The 20,600-nt window shown below is 36.8% G+C and overlaps 1 protein-coding gene across 1 annotated transcript in view; it reads right to left on the bottom strand.

Moving 5' to 3' along the window:
• pappab (pregnancy-associated plasma protein A, pappalysin 1b) overlaps positions 1 to 20,600 on the bottom strand; it is a 138,852-nt gene that overhangs the window by 75,743 nt on the left and 42,509 nt on the right. Inside the window, exons 8-10 of the mRNA XM_051669375.1 lie at positions 13,277 to 13,405; positions 9,729 to 9,820; positions 5,722 to 5,918 (exon numbers count right to left, since the gene is read on the bottom strand). Coding sequence (XP_051525335.1) covers positions 5,722 to 5,918; positions 9,729 to 9,820; positions 13,277 to 13,405 — 418 coding nt within the window. The remainder of the gene's footprint in view (positions 1 to 5,721; positions 5,919 to 9,728; positions 9,821 to 13,276; positions 13,406 to 20,600) is intronic.

Below are 20,600 nucleotides of genomic sequence, written 5' to 3'. Positions count from 1 at the left end.
GTGGATGTTGTCATTCTGGCCATGTACCATGTACCTTCTAAAATTCCAAACCAGCATAAAAAAAAATAAATAAAAATAAAAAAAAGAAATCCATTTTTTTTTTTTTTTTTGCTTTCTCTAATAAAAGTTAAAAAAAATTTACAAAATTAAAAAAATTAAAAAACAATTGGAAATTTAATTTGAACAATTTACAGGTTTTTACTATGTCCTCAATATCACTTTACATCCTATTGGTCTTTTGCAACCTCACTAACAAAAGCTTACTAACCTTTTTTGTGTAAAGTTAAATATAATTTTACAACTTCGTTGCCATGTTGACGTAACACTGTAAATCCTAAAACCCTAAATCATCCACAAAAACGACAATTTAAACAACTTTACAGCTCAAATAGTACCCAAGTTTTAACATTATAATTAATGCAAGTGCTTTTATATAATTTTATCTTCAAATTTCTGTTTAAACCCTCCAAAAATCAGCCCCATTCACTTCAATTGTAAGTGCCTCTCTAAAACCACGATTTTTTTTTTTTTTTTTTTCTGGTAATCAATAATATGCCACAAATGCTGTCAATTGAGCTAAACTTTAATTGAACCCGGAATGACATCTTTTGACATCAGTTTTGGTGGGAAAACAACAGCACAGACATCAGTAAAAGAGATATAATTGATTAATTCTGTGATTTTGTGGTGTTAGTTGGTTTGTCTCCTTCTAAAACATTACATCTTGTGATAAAATTACAGAACCGGTATGATAATATCAAAATCCCTCACTGAGTTAGCTTATAGCTGACTTTACCTCTGTTAGTCATCCTGTTAATTTTCAAGCCATTGTGTAGATAAGTTATAATTAATAATGTTTAGGTGTCTGAGCCTGAGAAGATCATATTTCTGAAAGTCTGGTAAACCCTTTTAAATGCTTTCTTTCATTTAAATTTCATCGCAACCATATTCACTTTCAAAAAAGTGAATAATCATTTTCAGAATTAAAAAAAAGGTACTACATAATGGGAATAAGCCAGAAATCTTTAAAAGATTAATAATTTTTATGTGAAAACCTCTCAGCAGTTGTTCTTACATTCCACCTGCATATAACCTGTCTGGACAAAAATTAGCATCTATCTTTGTTTGGTTACACAGACAGATAAGCATAATGTTCTAATAATTTTTTTCTCTCAGAGTGGAATCATCCTGGAGTTCATAGACCTAGAGGTGATGTAATATTATATGATTTATATTCAGTGACTGGCAGTTCACTTCATTCACTACTCCAAGACAGCTCTGCAGGGAGAGAACTGATTGGAGCGAGGGGGATTCATAACATCTTTTCATCTCTAAATGCCTCATAAAATTTGAATGAAACGGTTACAAAATTAGCCGCAAAACTAGACAATTCTTATGTAATGCTTAAAAGGGAGATAGAATGGGGAAAATGGCATGAAAAGAGAAAGATAAGATATTCTGGGATTTCCTGTCACGTGAGAGTACGCTGTGCGCGTTTGGCTGCCGCTTCTCACTGGTGAACTTGTTTTGTTTGTTTTGTTTATGTTTTACGTTGTTTCTGCTGTAGTTCGTTATCCATGTTTCATCTGGCTTTGTTCCTTTACTGGTCTGCTGTTTGACAATATTTGCTACTCTTGGATTCTACTGGATGGTACTGGGAATTACCTTATTATCAACCATTAGGATTGGAACTTTACCTACTACTACCACTTTCACCTGGCTGCTCACATGGAATCCCTGTTTCGCCTCACTAACCGCAGTCCGCGAGCCCGCTTCCCAAAGCGATAAACTACAGCTCTCTAAAATATCTTCCCAGGGATGAATTGTACAGTGGGATTGAAACAGATCACTGCACACGATATAACAGATGTGCTTTACTGAACTCTCGCTCGCTGACTAAAAAAGGCTCTTTACTCAGAGATATTATCATTGACAATAAACTAGAAATGTTTTTCATCACTGAAACTTGGCAGACTCATAATGACTTTATGGATTTAAACCTATTGACTCCTCCTGGATATACATTTCTGGCAAAACCCCATCTTATGGGGAGGGGTGGTGGACTGGCTGCTGTTTTTCATCTAAACTTGAAAGCTGTCCCTGTAAATTTTATTGAAGTAACATCTTTTGAATATCTGTCCTTTAAAATCTTGGGCGCCACCCCTCTCCTTGTTATGTTAATTTATCGACCTCCTAAAAGCCAATCAAGCTTTCTTTCTGATTTGAGCGAATTACTTACCTTGGCATGTGCTATGCATTCCTCTGCTGAATTGCTGGGTGATTTTAACATTCATGTGGATATGGTTTCTCCTTTTGCCAGTGATTTTTTGTTTGTTCTTGACTGCTTTAATTTCAATCAATATGTGAATTTCCCAACACACCCTCATGGTCATACACTTGACCTTATTTGATACTCTGGGCTTGGTGACATCTCTATTTTAGGTTCTGTGGGTGGATTTTCAGACCATATGTTAATTGAATTTAGTCTTAATATTCCTCAACTAAAAAAGGAGGAACAACAGAAAGATATCATACTGAAACCTGAAACCTATTAATCCTTCATCTTTTGCTGACTCTATTTGTGCCTCCTCTCTTCCATCCTCTCTTACACTCTCCAGCCCAAATTAAATTCTCTCCATGTATAATAACACACTGGCTGCAGTCCTAGATAAATATGCTCAAGTTAAAACTAGGTGTGTACCATCATCTCATTCTTCCCCTTGGTTTACGTCGGAACTTCATTCCTTGAAAGCTAATGGTTGGCATCTTGAGAGACTTGTTAGGAAAACTGGACTTACTGTCCATGCCTTGTTGACCATTGCTCACTTTACAAAGCTGCCCTGAACACTGCACGCTCTTCCTACATTACTTCCATCATATCAAACTTGTAAGCCCAGAACACTTTTTAATTCAGTTCAAAAACTCACACAGCCTCTGGACAAATTTTTTCTCTGATGCATTATGTGAACCTTTTCTCCAATTCTTTAACAATAAAATTGAATCGAACTACCAATTATTTGACTCTAATCAGCTCTTTGAATATTCTCCAGCTCACCTAGTCACACTTTTCACAAATTTTTCTCAACCTCCCCCACCACTATTGCTGAGTTGATTAGCAAATCAAATTCTTTGACATGCCAGCTCAATCCTATCCCTACAACCTTTCTCAAAAGCTGTCTCTATCTTTTCACTTCACCTATTTCTCACCTAATTAATAGCTGTCTGGCATCAGGTTCTGTGCCTGCTGCCCTGAAAGTGGCAGCTTTCAAACCCATCCTCAAGAAGCCTGGCCTGGATGTGTCAGTTTTACAAAACTTGAGACCCATCTCAAATTTTCCGTTTGTGGCCAAAATGTTGGAGAAAGTTGTGGGTGCCGAGTTACAAGCTCACTTGCTCACCATTAATCTTTATGAACCCTTGCAGTCAGGTTTTTGTCCCTATCATAGCACAGAGGCCGCACTTTTTAAGGTTGTTAATGACCTTCTCTCTTCAGCAGACACTGGAGCGCTTAATATCCTTCTGCTATTAGATCTAACCTCAGCCTTTGATACTGTTTTTCACAGCATTCTTATCTCTCGCCTCTCAGCTATAGGTGTCTTGGGCATTGCGCTAAACTGGTTCAGATCTTATCTGATGGACAGACATCAGTTAATTACTGTTAAGAACCACAAATCTTCCACTGCTCCTGTCTCACGTGGTGTTCCTCAGGGTTCAGTGCTGGGTCCGTTCCATTTTATAATTTACATGCTCCCTATGGGGTAAATCATGAGACAACAAGGCCTTAGCTTTCACAGCTATACTGACGACACTCAAATTTATATCAGCTATCACTCCTCATCAGCTTCTCTACTACCATCACTTTCTGCATGTATTCAAGATCTCAGATACTGGTTGGACTCCAACTTTATGAAACTCAAAACTGAAAAAAAAACTTAAATATTACTAATTGGCCACAAAACCCTTATTTCCTCTGAACACAACCTTAGCTTGGACATAGATGGTGTTGCCATTCAGACCTCTCCAACTGTTCGTAATCTAGTGGTTATATTTGACCCTATGCTGACTTTTGAAGAACATGTCACAAAAGCATAATTTTTTCAACTACGCAATATTGCCCATTTTCAGACTCTGTTAAGCAAGAAAGATGCTGAAACTGTTATTCATGCATTCATAACCACTAGGTTAGATTATTGTAATACTCTTCTTTTTGGTCTTCCTTCTAAAACTCTCAAACGACTTCAATACATTCAAAACTCAGCTGCCAGGGTCCTCACACATATGAAGAAATCTGACCATTTCACTCTCATACTACATGAGCTTCATTGGTTGCCAGTAACCTTTAAATCTTTACATGGACTTGCTCCGCTCTATCTTTCTGAATTATTATCTTCTTACTCACCCTCTTGTACTCTACGGTCTTCTGGAGCTAATCTTCTCACCACCCCTAATTTCAGGTTGTCTTCTGTGGGTGGCAGGTCTTTTTCAGTAGTTGCCCCTCACCTCTGGAATTCTCTTCCACTCTCTCTCCATGAACTTTCTTACTTGACTGCCTTTAAATCTCAACTCAAACCTCACCTTTTTACTTTGTGTAATGATAACCCGGGTTATAAATTTTTTTGTTGTTGTTGACTGATTGTTTTGCTTTAATTTTGTTTTGTTTTGTTATATGACTTCTTTATAAAGTGACCTTGAGTATTGTGAAAGGCGCTGTATAAATACAAATTATTATTATTATATTAGTTTCTGCACTCCTTACTTTGCTCTTCTATCGTCTCCTGAGATTTCTCTCTCTCTCTCGCTTTATCTCTCTCAGTACGCCATCATAACCTCACTGACACTGCTCCCCTCTCCACCACCTCCCCTCCACTGATTCAAGTACATTACTGTACACAGGGCTCGACAGTCAGTACTGAACATCTGTTGGCTGATTGGCCACACAATAAAACCAATTAGTCATTCCGATACAGCACTAACATTGATCACAAACCGTTTCACTTAAGCTCTGACTCTGTTTTCAATCCAACAGGGCTTTGATTTACATTCATATACAATACTTGCGAGACCATGAAGTGAAAGTAAAATAAACTCCACACAAAGGCATATTGGCAACACTGTGCGATATATTACAATGAGGAATGATTTCAAGTCATTGTAACCTATGTGCCACTGTTTCCCATTACGACCCAAAATACAGTTTCTAGCAACAATGAGGTTTAAGCTCAACTATGAAAAATGGCCATTTCTCAGTGCCATAAATCCTTAGGTTGCGCACAGTGTGATAGGAATAGTTTTGTGACATGATTAATTCAGGAGCTTGCACGATTTCGGGCACAAGAGACTTGCACTCCACAAACATCACGAAAGAGGGGAGAGAAAGAGGAGTAGTGGCCAATAAAACTGTAAAATTAGAAATGTATCATGTTGAAATATCCAGGGAGTAAAATAACACAGTTTTTTTTAGACGTCCCTCAGAAAGAGCCAATTCTTTACTACTTCCATGTGTGAAGGGTTAGGGCAAAATTTCAAATCTCCTTAACAGAATGTACTGAACACTTCTCAGCTCTTTAATGTGAAAAACTGTACTGTTCAGTCTGGCTTCATTGTCAAGATATAGAGTGAGATATGCATTTCATGTCAACTATCCAAATGTGTGTATGTGCACATCTGCAGGTATGCTTGTAAAAGTTGTCTTTCTTCCAAAGTACATGCATGTGGTCTCACCTTTGTCACTGCAGGGTATCCAGCGGCCACCTCCGCTGGACAGTGTACCTTCTCCTCATTGGACACTTCCACCCCATTGGCCCATTGATCCAGGAAACCACTTGGTGTGTAAAGACCGCAGTCCCTTACACTTGCCTCCCGCTCAAAGTCCTCACACACGCCATCACCGTCGTAAAAGTAACACAAGCTGGGCTCATCTTCAGAGGAGAGTTAGAGATGAGAAATGTATGAGATCAAAATCCCATTTCAAATATTGCTAATCGCAGGCAAGTTAATCAGATATTTAGTAGAATGTTGAAGCTGTTCTTTAAAAAATAAATAAAAGTAGATGATGACCAGGGGATGTGAAGCACCAAAAAGGACAAAAAACTCCATAAAAGCATCATAACAGTAGTACATACAACTTGTATGCCATAATCTAAGTCTTCTGAAGCCATACAATAGCATTGAGTGAGGAACAGACTAAAATTTAAGTCACTATTCATTGAAAACCTTGCTTTACAGCTGTTGTCACCATTCACTTTCAATGTATGTAAAAGAGCGGCTTGGACATTCTGCTATAAATATCTCCTTTTGTGTTTCAAAAAAGAAAGGAAGTCTCACAGGTTTGGGAAGACATGAGAGTGAGCAAATGATGAATATTCATGTTTGGGTGAACTATCCCTTTAATCCTAACTGTAAGTAACAACGGCACCCCTATGGCACATCTATATGGCAATCTCACAAGTTGGAGAAGAGTTGAGAAGTGCAGTTAAATGTTGCTGAAGCAAAACATCAATCAAACTGATGGAATAATTTGTAGTCAAAAGTGTATTTGTATTTAAAAATAACTAATTGGCATATTTTAAGTAGAGAAGAATGCTAAATAAATTCCACTTAAGCAATCTGGATAGTATGCAAATAAACAGCTTGTTTAAAGTGGTGACAATGCAACAGGTGTGTGTTTAAAGTCTCAGGGTTTTCCTTTCAAAATAACCTTATATTAAATTTAGTTAAGTAGAGTGCATTCTATTTTGTTGCTTGCTCATGAAGAGCAGTCATTTTTTCATATGGCATTACTTCATAGAGTTAATGTATAGTCTATTTTTTACTGCCGTTCATACAAGGACAGTGATAAATCAAATCATTCATGATGACAGACAGATTACCTCTTTTATGACTGTACTGCCCAGACACAATTCCAGCAAATTGATTATCTCATTTAAACTCACACTATAATAGTCAATGAAAGGCTTCTACCTTTTTTTTAATAAAGACATCTATCTGTCTATAAATATATAAATATACTGGAATTTTAAATGCTGAGGAAGCATCATAGTTGGTGCCCTGATATTTCCCATTCCTGTCTCTCCCTATAGACTCTGTTGTGTAAGTAAAATCTAGATATGTGTAGCTGACACTAGGGAAACATGCTTTTAACTGTCCTGTCCTGTCACCTGTTCAGTCATCTTGGTAATCAACAGCTACTAAGTGCCAATCAGTGCAAACAGCAAACAGGAAACATGTTTTTACGATATGCACTTATCAATTTGAACACTCTTTCCCTGACAGCCTCCAAGCAATATTAGCAGGCAGGGCCTATGTAAAATTAGAGCCATCCTCAGGCGCACAGCAGCTACAATAAATCATTCAGAGGAAGCTACAATGTGTAAGGGCAGCAGGATCCACGCTGCACCTTGTCACATCACTTCCTGTACCAAAAATGTACAGGAATTGTTTTATTAATACTGTTACCACGTCCAATTCTCGTGACACATTAAAAACAGAGGGCTGAAAAAACATCAAGAACTGCAGGATTGATGTAACAGTAGATCATTGCACTTCTCCTTGATCAGACGTTTGTCTTGGGGCTCGTTAAACATAAATGTAAGTTGTACAAAAACACTAAGCTGAGATAAGACACATTTTATTCATGTCAAATGTTCAGCTGGAACTGATCAAGAATGGAAACAGAAATGTTGAAAGTGATATTGAGAGTTCTAACATTTCAGGCAAAGGGGTCACATCATACATTTTTAATAATCCACCATTATTAATAATGATCACCCAATAGCTGTCATTAACATGTAAACATAGACTGTCATGTCTGTCTGTTTTCAGAAAATTGGGTTCAGGGTCATTTAAAAAAAAAAAAAAGTACAGAGTAGAGTAATTTTTGCATTTTAATTTTAATCAACGCTCATTTTCATTGGGTAGAAGAGTTTTGAGTTTAGAAAGTTGCAGCATGTTTTCATAGTACATTAAGATCTTTTAACTTAAAAGATCAAGAAAAATTGCATTCCTCATGATTTGAAACCTTTATAAAGCTTAGAGGAATAGTCCACTCAAAAATAAATATTCTGTCATCATTTAATCACCATCATATTGTTCCAAACCCACTTGACTTTCTTTCTGGAATGCAAAAGGAGATGTTTAGCCAGAATGACAGCCTCAGTTCCCATTCACTATCATTGTATGGAAAAAGATTAAATAAAAGTAAATGGTGACTTAAGCTAACATCCTGCCTAACATTTCCTTTTGTGTTCCATGGAAAAGCGGAAGTCATACGGGTTTGGAACAACATGAGATGACAGAAACTGATGAAAGTATTTTCATGTTTTTTGGTAAACTACTCCTTTAATGAAGCAACGAAAGTAGAATGTGCTGAATTTCACAGGCCATTATTTAAGGCAATGAAGGACGAACTCATTGAACCTATTTCAAAGAGGCGGAACTGCCAATTAAGCACTGTCATGTACTTGTGCAACCTCAGACTTCCAGAGGTGGCCTAGAGGTCAAGCAAGCCTTCAGCTTGATGAATATAGGCTACATTCAACAGCGAACTTCAAAAGCCCTTCTTTTTTCTCTTCTGTCTCCTTTCATCATTTCTTTTCTCTGTCTTTTTTGGGCTCTTCTACTCCATTCCTGCTTTCCGTCCACACGTTGAGAAGAAAAGGTGATTGGTGCATTACTGCTAACAGAAGGAAGTGCCACAAAGGTCTGCTAGTGCTCGTTAGGCAGATCTTAGAGCTCTACAGCAAAGAGTAAAGTCCTTTGTGAGGGGACTTAAATGTCCATAAGAGGGTCCAGTTATGTGGCCAATTGTTTTGACAGAACTGATTAACTCGCAACTTAAAGCACTCCATTAACATCACAACTAGCTAAAAAGTTTTGTACAATAAAGGGATAGTACAACAGAAATTTCTCTGCCTTTCTCACATTGTCACTGTAGGACGCTGGGGGACACTGATGACAGACTGAAGCCATAAGATTGATGGCTGGACACCCATGCAGAACTGACATCAATAGAGAGCTGAGAAGTAATGAGCAATGCAGAAAAATGCTGCTGAAGCACAACATCAATCAAACTGATGTTACAATTTGTTGTTTTAATAGTTTGAAATTGTAGTCAAAAGCATAAAGCACTTTTTTCTGGCCACAATATAATTGAAACATAGAAAGAACTATATTTATAAGAAAAGTATTTTCCAAATTTCCCAGATCATTCTTTAAATTCAGAACATTGGGACCAAGCAACTATTTTCTATTCTTGCTGAAATATATTATTTTTGTTATTTTATTATTTGATTTTAAAATATAGAAAAAAATGGCCAAAAATATATCTAGAAAAATGAATAAGTAATATTCCAAATGATATGAATATATTTTATAATACATATTATCAATATATTTTTTTCTGAAACATTTTTGGTTCATTCTTTAAAAATACATCAAAGAATATATATATATATATATATATATATATATATATATATATATATATATATATATATATATATATATATATATATATGTGTGTGTATGTATGTATTTATGTATTTTCCAGGTTCAAAACAAGTTAAGCTCTGTTGACAGGATAATGCTGTGGATTACTACAAATAATATTTTTAACGCATGCCCCATGTTTATAAAAACAAGAAAAAACTGCATTTACAGTCATGCACTTAACTTGTGTTGAACCCAGGATATTGCTTTAATATTTTTACCTAAAGACTGAGGTCACATACCAACACAATTGAACAAGGGCTCTTTCTTGCACTGGTTTGAGCAGCCATCTCCATTAGCAAAGTTCATATCATCACACTGCTCCCCAAGATATCTGAAAGGCAAACACATTTATGCTTGAACGTCATATTGAGTCAATGTTATGTTACACAAATAAGGTAACTGCCACCGAAGGTGTGTTAAAAACTCTGTCAGTCAGCAATGCAAAACACACTGCAAAAAATGTTAGAATATAAGAAATAAAAAAATACATTTAGTGAGGTTTATACTTAGAAATGAAAATTCATTTAAGATGAATGAATAACAATATCGATTCAACATCAATATTCTATATATATATATATATATATATATATATATATATATATATATGTGTATGAATGTATAAGGGAAAAGAAGGCAAAAAGAGGTTTAAAAATAACAAACAGTACCACAATATGCAATTTTTGAATTTCCTCTGGTGTGACACATGAAAAGCACGAATATTCCATGTAGTCTCTCAATTAATTTGAGGTACAAAAAATGCATGCATAATAGCCTAATTATAAAAGATTTAGCCAGTGCTGCAAAATTATGTGTATGTCATCGCAGGACATCAATCTAATAATACTAAATAAAGTCTTAATATTAGGGATGTCCCGATACAATTTTTTTGAGAACGAGTGCAAGTACCGATATTTTATTTATTTTACATTTTTTTGGTACTCGCCAATACCGAGTTCGATACCTGTTGTTTATATATATATATATATATATATATATATATATATATATATATATATATATATATATATATATATTTTTTTTTTTTTTCTTAATTCCATATCAACTGTTTATATCAATTGTATCATCAAAAAGGTGTTTAAATAAACAAATTCATTAAAACTTTAATTAAATGAAAGTATAACAATTAATTTTCAACATGATATTGTAATATTTTTATCAAATGAAGTGATTTTAAACAGAACCTTACATCACGATCCAAAATACAACACTGGAGTTATTTTTGTCAAATAAAGTGCTGAATAACAGAGCATCACAGATGTGAGATGTATAGTATAGTATAGTGTAGAATATTATAATATAGTAGAGTAGAGTATAGTGTAGTATAGTGTAGTGTATAGTATAGTACAGTATAATGTAGTGTAGTGTAGTGTAGTATAGTATAGTACAGTATAGTATAGGATAGTGTAGTATAGTATATTGTAGTATAGTATATTGTAGTATAGTATAGTGTAGTATAGTATAGTATATTGTAGTATAGTGTAAAATAGTATAGTATAGTGTAGTATAGTGTAGAATAGTATAGTATAGTATAGTGTATTGTAGTATAGTATAGTGTAGTATAGTGTAGTATAGTGTAGAATAACGGCAGATTCACAGCAGTGCTGATGTAGGGCCATATCGCACTCTTGCTTGTGTGATATTTTTTAAGTATAGTGTTGTATAGTATAGTGTAGTATAGTACAGTATATAAAAGTATAATACAATTACTATTGATTTATTATTAGTAGTAGTAGTATGACAGAATTGTACAGTACAGTATAGTGTATTGTAGTATAGTATAGTGTAGTATAGTATAGTATAGTGTAGTATATTATAGTGTAGTTTAGTGTAGTATAGTATAGTGTAGTGTAGTGTAGTATAGTATAGTATAGTATAGTATAGTATAGTATAGTATAGTATACAACAGTTAGTTCTGGTCCTCGAATCTGATTGGACGAGAGACGTTTCATGAACACTGATGGTCTGACACCATCAGCACTCAGACGCTTCATTGTGTGTATCACTCCGCTTGTGTTCGTGCTGTTTTAAACTAAAGTGTAAGAGTAGTGCATATGTGTTAAGAGTTACTGTATACGTGTCTCTTACATGTAGTTTTTTTTTTTTACATTACATATATTAGCCAGCAGGTGGTGGCAAAAGATCATTTTGTGTGTAATATGAGTCAGTTAGGTGACATAAAGTGAATCCACGTCAGCCAGTGTTTACATACAACAGCGCTCCATGATCGCTCATATTACTATCTACACTACTAAAGCTAGGAAATAGCTTTAAACCGCTTTAAATTAACAACTTCAGCATGAAGGCTCATCACAGCTGAGAGACACAACAGACTGATTGATTACAAAAACTCAAGGCGCTTACCTCTTACCAGAGTTTCCACATTGGAGAGAAAGTACTGTTCAAAATGGCGGAGAAGATTGCGATTTTTATACTGAATGACACTCGCAATCATGCTATATGGCCCTAAATCAGCACTGCTGTGATTACCAATGGCCGAATCACAGCTGTGCTGATGTAGGGCCATATCGCACTCTTGCTCGTGTGATATTGCTTAAGTATAGTGTTGTATAGTATAGTGTAGTATAGTACAGTATATAAAAGTATAATACAATTACTATTGATTTATTATTAGTAGTAGTAGTATGACAGTGAATATTATATAACTATACAGTAGTGATCTATTTCTGTCGTACTTTTTTCCCTTTAAATTGAGCTTTTATTTTGAAGTGTTTCTGTGTGTTGTTGTGACCAAGGAGCACTGAAGTTGAAATTATGGTAGCTTCCCACTCCTGAAAATCTGGTCACTATGTGACTCAAAGTGATTATTAAACAGCAAAATGCTGCTATTTAATTAAATAAATATGTAGTCTGTATGTGCCTTGCTCTAAAAAGTGAATTAGCGCTCTACCTGCTGTCATCTACTACAAACAGAGCATGCAATACTCGTGATGGTGTTTTCCGTGTATGAGTTAAGGAGCTCTAAAAGGTATGAGCACTTTGTGTCTTTATGTCAGCACAGTACCATCTCCACACATTAGTGGCGGTTCTAGCTTGTATGGTGCCCTGGGCGAAACCCACCGCAACACGCCCCCAAAGTTGTTGATGGGGGGGGGGGGATTAGGGTGCCTTGACCGGGGGGTATATGTGGGTGCCTCGTGCAGCCCCACCACAAGATGCTGCCCTGGGCAACTGCACATGTCGCCCATGCCTAAATCTGCTACTGCCACACATTCACAAGCACACAAAGCATTCAAAGCTTCACATGCAAACTATATATTTATCTCATTAAATCGCAGCTTTTGCTGTTAAATAATCTCACTAGGACATGATGTGATATTAATTTGTGCGCTGAATGTTTATGTAATGGCATTTGTACGTCAGATGGTAGCGTTTTTTTGGTATCGGTATCAATGGTATCGATTTTGGTTATTGGTATTGCATTTTTACAAGCATGAGTACAAGTACATGAGCATGGTATCGGGCCCGATTCTGATACCAGTATCGGTATCGGGACATCCCTACTCAATATCTTATGCAATTTTGGTTTTTAGGTAAATATACTTTGTTTAAAGGATGTTTCACAGTGCATGGAAACTAAACACATTGACAACTATTTTCTATAGCTAAACAAATAAATCACATAATATGTACTTTTTTCTATCAATTTTAATACATTTATTTATACCTTAAACTTGACACACACTCAAAAAAAACTTTGAACATGTTAGTATGATTTTAATGCTCTGTGAGTAAGATCTCTTACTTTTGGATGAGTCCATCCCCACAGTAGGGTGAGCCCAGCTGGTGAGAGAGAGGAGGAGATGGTTCACTCTCCGCTGTTCTAGACACTGTCAGCACATGGTAGGTGTAAGTCTCATCAGACTCTAAGTCCCTAAAACACACAAACAACCAGCAAATAAGATGAGTTCACCTCTTAAAACTGGAGTGATGAATTTCAGTCCACAACCTTTTGCTTCTGCGTTTCAAAAGCATTCTGTACATGTACATATGTATGCATTTTTTGTGTTTCTCAAACCTTTCAAAGAAATTGTAATCTGCTAATCTCTTTATACCGACATTGCATTTGTTTGTTGATAGCTGTTTGCAGCGTATAAATGTTTATGGCTGAAGCATGAAAAATTATGCTATGCTGAAACTTCATAGCATAGTTTAAGTGTTTGCCTTTAAACAGGGTGATAACCACTCACTGCCTTTAATTTAAGGGATTTCATACAAAGCTAAATGTCTCCTTTCATCCTCAAGCATCAACAATTAGATGCTAAGAAAGGATAGTAATGTGACCCCAGAGTACAAAGTGTGCTGTACACACAGCACTCACCATAACTGTAATACAACCCTTCAGGTACATAAAAGTGCAAGACTCAGCTGAAATTCTGAAAAGTAAAGCTCTAGTCATTCTCTGTGCTGGGATCAGCACAAGGCAGTGCCTCTAAGCGTAACACACTTGGACATTATAATGAAGCAGCATAGTATCTGCCATAAAGACCACCCGAAGAATGCAAGACACCCCCCATAAAATGCATTTTCTCTCTTATACTATTTCAATGAATTGACAAAAAATGAGAGATGGAGAAAAGAGAACGAGGAAACACAGGATCAACTGGGGAGGCAGGGGGGTGGTACAGCACTTTTCTCTCTGACAATACAACCATCTGTCTGTGTAACTAGTCGCTAAAAGGAATAGTTCCCCCAAAAAAGAAAATTCTGTCATCATTTGCTTACCCTCATGTTGTTCTAAACCAGAATAACTTTCTCTCTTCTGTTGAACACAAGCTGAGAAATTTTGAAGACCGTGCTGGTCACTGTTTCACATGCAATTACAATGAATGGGGACTGAAGCTTTCAACCTTCCAAAAATATGCAAAAGCATCATAAAAGCTGTCCATATGACTTGTATGCTACATTACAAATCATCTGAAGTTCTGCGTTAACTTTGTGTGAGAAACCGGCTGTAATTTAAATAATTATTCACTGGTAATCTTCCCCTCCAGTAAGCTTCCAACTTAATAACCACTGCACACTCCTGGTATACTGGGCTCATAGCCCCACGGGGGGTGGCACATCCTGAGTGTGATATGCCATCATGATGGCGTCAATGACCCAATGGGCAATCCTCTGTTTGGAGACAGCGCTCCCTTTCCGCTGTCCGCCAAAGCAGACAAAGAGCTGCTCTGAGCTGCTTCTGAGTGGGAGGATTCCCGGGAAGCAAACAGGTCTGCCTGTGCTCGACCGAATCGACTCCAAATCAGCTGGACCACCTGGGGGTGGAGTCTCCTCTCTCCCCTGAGTGTAACCTGTCGTAACAGCGCGTCAGCTGCGGTGTTGAGGTCGCCCGGGATGTGAGTGGCTCGCAGCAACTTGAGGCGCTGCTGACTCCAGAGGAGACAGCGGGCGAGTTGTGACATGCAACGGGAGCGTAGGCCGCCTTGGCAGTTGATGTACACCACCGTCGCCGTGTTGTCCGTCTGGACCAACACATGCTTGCCCTGGATCAATGGCCGGAGCCTCCACAGGGCGAGCAGTACTGCCAACAACTCGAGGCAGTTGATGTGCCAACGCAGCCGCGGGCCAGTCCAAGAGCTGGCAGCTGCATGCCCGTTGCATATGGTACCCCAGCCTGTCTTGGAGGCATCCGTCATAACCACGATGCACCTGGAGACCTGCTCTAGGGGAACCCCTGCCCGTAGAAATGCTAGGTAGGTCCAAGGGCTGAAGAGGCGGCGACAGATCGGCGTGATGACCACGCGATGTGTCCCACGGCGCCATGCCCATCTCAGGAATCGAGTCTGAAGCCAGTGCTGAAGCAGTCTTATATGCATCAACCTGAGCGCTGTGGCCACCGCTGAGGATGCCATATGCCCCAGGAGCCTCTGAAAAAGTTTCAGTGGAACCGCTGTCCTCAGTCTGAACGCCTTCAGACAGTTCAGCACCGACTGTGCACGCTCGTTCGTGAGGCACACCGAGAAAAGAGATGCTCTGAACCGGGGAGAGCTTGCTCTTTTCCCAGTTGACCCATAGCCCCAGCCGGCTGAGGTGCGTGGCCGTCCACACAGTTCTGTGCAATTTATTTATTTACTTGTTCATTTACCTATTCGTTAATTTATCTGTTTTATGCATTTATTATTATATTTTTTTATTATTAATATACAAATAATCCTTAAAACTAGCTGATATTTAATTCTCATTTTATGCTGCACAAAGTGTAATCATCGTAAAATTAACTGTATTAAATTGTATTAAGTGCATTTAGTGTAATTTTGCAATTGTCCTGCAGGTGACTGCATATGTCTGAAGCAAGAACATTATACTGGTTTGGAATGACTTATGTCATGTGTAAATGATGACAGAATTTTATTGTGAACTATTCCTCTATTTCCCCCCTTTTTTTTCAACTCTAAAAAATAATCTCACCTCTTCCTACTATGAACCCAGCTACTTATTAGGCTTAGGTTAATGAAAACATTTTAATCAGGATGCAGATCATCCCTTAAACCTCTGGCTGCACATATGCTTCTCAGATCCTTAACATGGGTTTAACTTTCTGCCTGAAGAAATACAAACTTGGAGAGATCGCGCAGTGTGCGGAAAGCCTCACAGCTGGTTCAGGTACATTCAACTCAATCAGCTACACCACGAGGCTCTAAAACACCCCAAGCTCCTCCAGCTGCAGACTTCCCAAACAGTCAAATATGGGTCAGAGAGCCTCAGTGGTGTGAGAACTGCAGAGTGCCAGATGACACTTTGCTAGAACTGCACACGCAGCCTGAGCCAACCCCAAAGGCTGGAGCTGGAAGATGCTGGCCCGCGATGTGGTCTTGTGGCTGTGTTTTTCTAAGACATGTTTGTTGTGGAGAAGCAGAGCAAAGCTAAAAGAGTATTGCTGCTATCCTTAACAGCCACAGTGACTCCTGAGGTAGACTGTTGGCTCAACTTACACAGAGAGGAAAGAATATTTTGCGAGTAAGTATCAATTTAGCCATCAATGTCTTGTGGCTACTTTACCAATTTGTGGTGTGGCTGTTTGTTTGTGAAATCATAATCATTTATTTGAGTAACTGGAGCTTCATGCATGACTGAAAACACTCAAAAGAAATCATTCTTAAAAATAAATGCCAAGATACAAAGTTTTTGACCAGCAAAAATACAAAAGTTTGAAGAGAAAGAAAACAAGCATGTATGGTAGGCCTACATACAATACAATGCAGGAAAAGACGTTCTATTTGACATGTTTTGGTTCTCACAGTTCTGGAATAGGATCAAAAGGAAATTAGATACCATACTTGACTATTTGTAAGGGCCCATGGTTCTTTACTGGTGCATGGCAATCTGATAGTTGCAGCACATGACATTCACTCAAATCCTGCTATTTATTGGTCAAAAGTGCATTTTACTTAATAGGACCATGGATAAATGCTCTTCAAAGAGTATGGGGATATTTTCAAAATTCTTCCATTTGAGAGAATCTGTGCTTCATTAAAAGGAAGTGTAAGTAACTTTAGATATACAGTATTTGGTCACCTTTTCTCTGTTTTATCGGAAACAACTATAGAACTTAATTGGAAAGTGCAATAATTTGGTGCAATAGAAGAAACAGTGAATATTACACAGTGTGCACAATGCAAGGTTCATTTGTTTGGTTTGATTTTGTCTTTCAGTTTTGTCTGACAAACTTCTCTTAATCTGTGTAACTATTTACTACAATTAATACTAAAACTATTAAACATTCGATCGAAAAAAGAACAAAATTTCATAGTCAAATATGTATATAAATTCTGAGAAAACCTGGAGCTATCATGGAGAGAAAGAAAGGGGGTTGCATGCTTTACACTTTGCAATCTGTCAGATGACCTTCCTGTGTTTGGGTTTTGGGACGATAACAATATTTTTCAAGCCTCCTTTCGGGAATGTGTGGTAGCTCATGACATCATTACTTTTCCTGTGCGGGATACCCTGCAGTGGTGTGGGAAAATACTACAGCTTCAAGCCCTTTACTCTTATCCCATGAAGGCAATAGGGTGGGAGCATGCCACAGTGACAGCGTTCAGGATAATAATAACAATAAACTTTATTTTTATATAACGCCTTTAAAAGTAGCTTCTCAAAGCGCTTTAACAGTAAAAACTCAAGCATATAATAATACAAATCATAAAAACAAATAGAGTATATAAACATGCGTATCAAATCACAGACAATAATAAATAGAATACAAAAATAAAAGAGTCAAGTAAAAACTATTCTGAAGAAATATGTTTTAAGAAAAGATTTAAAAATGCCTAAAGTCTGTGCTTCTCTTATATTAGCTGGAAGTGAGTTCCCCAATTTAGGAACATAATAAGAGAAAGCCCTGTCACCCATAGAACGTAGACAAGTCAGAGGGACACACCAAGGGACCAGATTGGGAGAAGCGGAGATTACGTTTTGGGGAGTAAAGGGTTAAAAGCTCAGACAAATACTCGGGAGCCAAACCATGCAAAGCTTTATAAGTGAGCATTAGAATTTTAAAATCAACAAGAAACCTGACAGGGAGTCAGTGCAAGGATTCCAAGATAGGAGTGATGTGATCACTTGTCCTGGCACTAGTCAGGATTCTAGCTGCCGTATTTAGCACATATTGCAATTCTTTAGTGTAAATGTAGAGACCCCAGCAAGGAGTGCATTGCAATAGTCAATGCGTGAAAAAACAAAAGTGTTGATCGGTTTTTCAGCGACAGAGAAAGATAGCGTAGGGCATATTCTTGCAATATTTCTGAGATTAAAAAAATGATTTTTTAACAGTATTCTGCACGTGGATCAAATGTCAAACTCGCATCAAATATAACTCAAAGATTTTTCAGCTTTCTCTGAAACTCCAAAACAGAGCCGTGTAGATTAGCAGTGAAACAAGAAGGTAACCAGACACTAAAGCAGCCAAAACCACTGGGTATAAATATGACCAGTTTCACATCCTTTACTCCAGCTTTTTCTGTGCAGCATAACAGGTTATTTATCAGCATGTAAGTTTTTGTTTAAGAGAGTACTCTGAGTCAGGAGATTCTGTTATGAGTTTCTTTTCATTCCCACTTCCCCATATAACACTAGCATGTCAGCAGTGCTGCCCTTTCTCTCTCTGTCTGACTGCTTCAGTGAGGTTTACACAAAATTAAAAACAGATGAGACTACTACCTCAGTGGTAACCATCTTTAATGGGTCAATACTGCATGTCCTAATCTGAAAAAACAGTGAATGTGTGAATGATAAAGTTCTCTCTTCTTGCCTCCAGCATTTAGGGCACTTTCCACAAATAGGTTCAAAATAGGGTCTATAACTAATTTTTCTTACTTTCTTTTTGAGCAAATGAACAGTGAAAAGAGGTGCTTAACCTTTGGAAAATGTTAATTGTCAACCTCAGGAGGTTAAACAGAATATTATATGAGGCGTTTTATTTAACATTTATTTTCGATGGGGTTTGGTGTCTTTGCAGCCCTGTTACCAAAATGTGGGACATAGTGTACGTATATGTAATATCTATGTCCATATTGATTATACATTTTTACATTTTTACATACATTTTTAGCTTTTTCTAAAAAAATTAAATAAAAATAAAAACATTTAAGACTTAAAAGTGGTGTAAAATGTATTAAAATTATTTCCTTGCACCTTGCATTATGTACACAACTAAAGTCATTCATTTCAAAATAAGTTCTCAAACATATTTCAAGGACTTTAAAAAAAAAATTTTGAGTCACAAATATAAAAAAGTTTTCTTTACTCTATTTGACCTGAAAAATGTGTACCTTTTCATAAAGATAAAAAAAAAAAAAAACTTAAAACACAGTCAATTGCCATTTTAAAACTAAATTCTTTCACTGCTTATTTATTTATTTTTTGACAGTGAATTTGTCAAATAAGAAAAGATTATTCCACAATACTTATGCCAATATTTCTTTTTTGAAGAATTCCATCTTTTAATGAGACCTTTTTTTATTTTATTTATTTTTTACTGTCTTTGGACGGTTACACCGCTAAGACATTTTTTAATTTAAGCTTCATTTTTGTAATGGGAGGAAATCATGTGGTCTCAAAGTAACACGCAAAATGTGGGGCATATCTTAACCTTACGTTTTTATTAGTTAATAATTAATAATGTTTTTCTACAATGAATTGAATATCTTTTCAACAAATTATGACATTGTTGTATGTATGATTTTAATTGTTGGACGCTTGAGAAGGGGCAGAATCAGCATTTGATTCACCCGGGAGCGGGGGGTCAGATATTATGTGATGAAATTTGATGATGTGTCTGATGTATTAAAACCACCTACTCTGCATGCTAGTTTAATAGTTTATCTAAAATATATTATAGTTCTCACTACAAAGAACATTATATTTGTGCCTCTAATTATTTAAAAAAAGAAATGGGACACCAAAAATGACCCTATTTGTAGAAAGTGCCAAAGTAATGAGAATTTTTTTTTTTTTTTTTTTGCAAAGTGGTCTCCTCTCCAATGCAGCTTGACTTAAACTATGTAAAAGAGAGCAATCTATAAGTCTGCCTTTCCTGGTACTTGTAATTGAGCCCCATAGAAAAGCACACTCATCTACCTCAGCGATATCAGACTCTCTGAAGGTACTCCTCTCTTTCAGACCAGATGCTGAGAATAATCTTATTATAGTGTTTTGTGTATACCTTCAAAAGAATTTAAAGAGATGCATCTCATAATGTTAAGCACTCTGTGCAGCTGCTAGCTGCTTTAAGTGTTTAAGAGGAGAATGATGATAAATTATATAAAAACTTAATGACATCAAAGGAGTGGGAAAAATGGTTTTCATTTGAAATCAAAATCAGAGTTCATGTCATCAAGCAAAAGACTAAAAACAATAACACAATCCCACTCGTATAATTTACCAAACCACAGATGTTTGGTCAGACCGCAACTCAACCCAAGAGATCCATCAAGTGGTGCTTGCTACAGTTTATTCTGTAAGAATTTAGAAATACATACTGCTAGAATACAGAGATCCAACACAGTTCTGGGAAAAAAAGTTTTATAACTGTGAAATTCCTAAATGTTTACCTTGAAGTAGGT

The sequence above is a fragment of the Myxocyprinus asiaticus genome, chromosome 3 (genome assembly GCF_019703515.2).
Source record: "Myxocyprinus asiaticus isolate MX2 ecotype Aquarium Trade chromosome 3, UBuf_Myxa_2, whole genome shotgun sequence".
NCBI classification, from domain to species: domain Eukaryota; kingdom Metazoa; phylum Chordata; class Actinopteri; order Cypriniformes; family Catostomidae; genus Myxocyprinus; species Myxocyprinus asiaticus.
The sequence above is the reverse complement of the archived record's forward strand: the minus strand, read 5'-3'. Positions and strand labels throughout refer to the sequence as shown.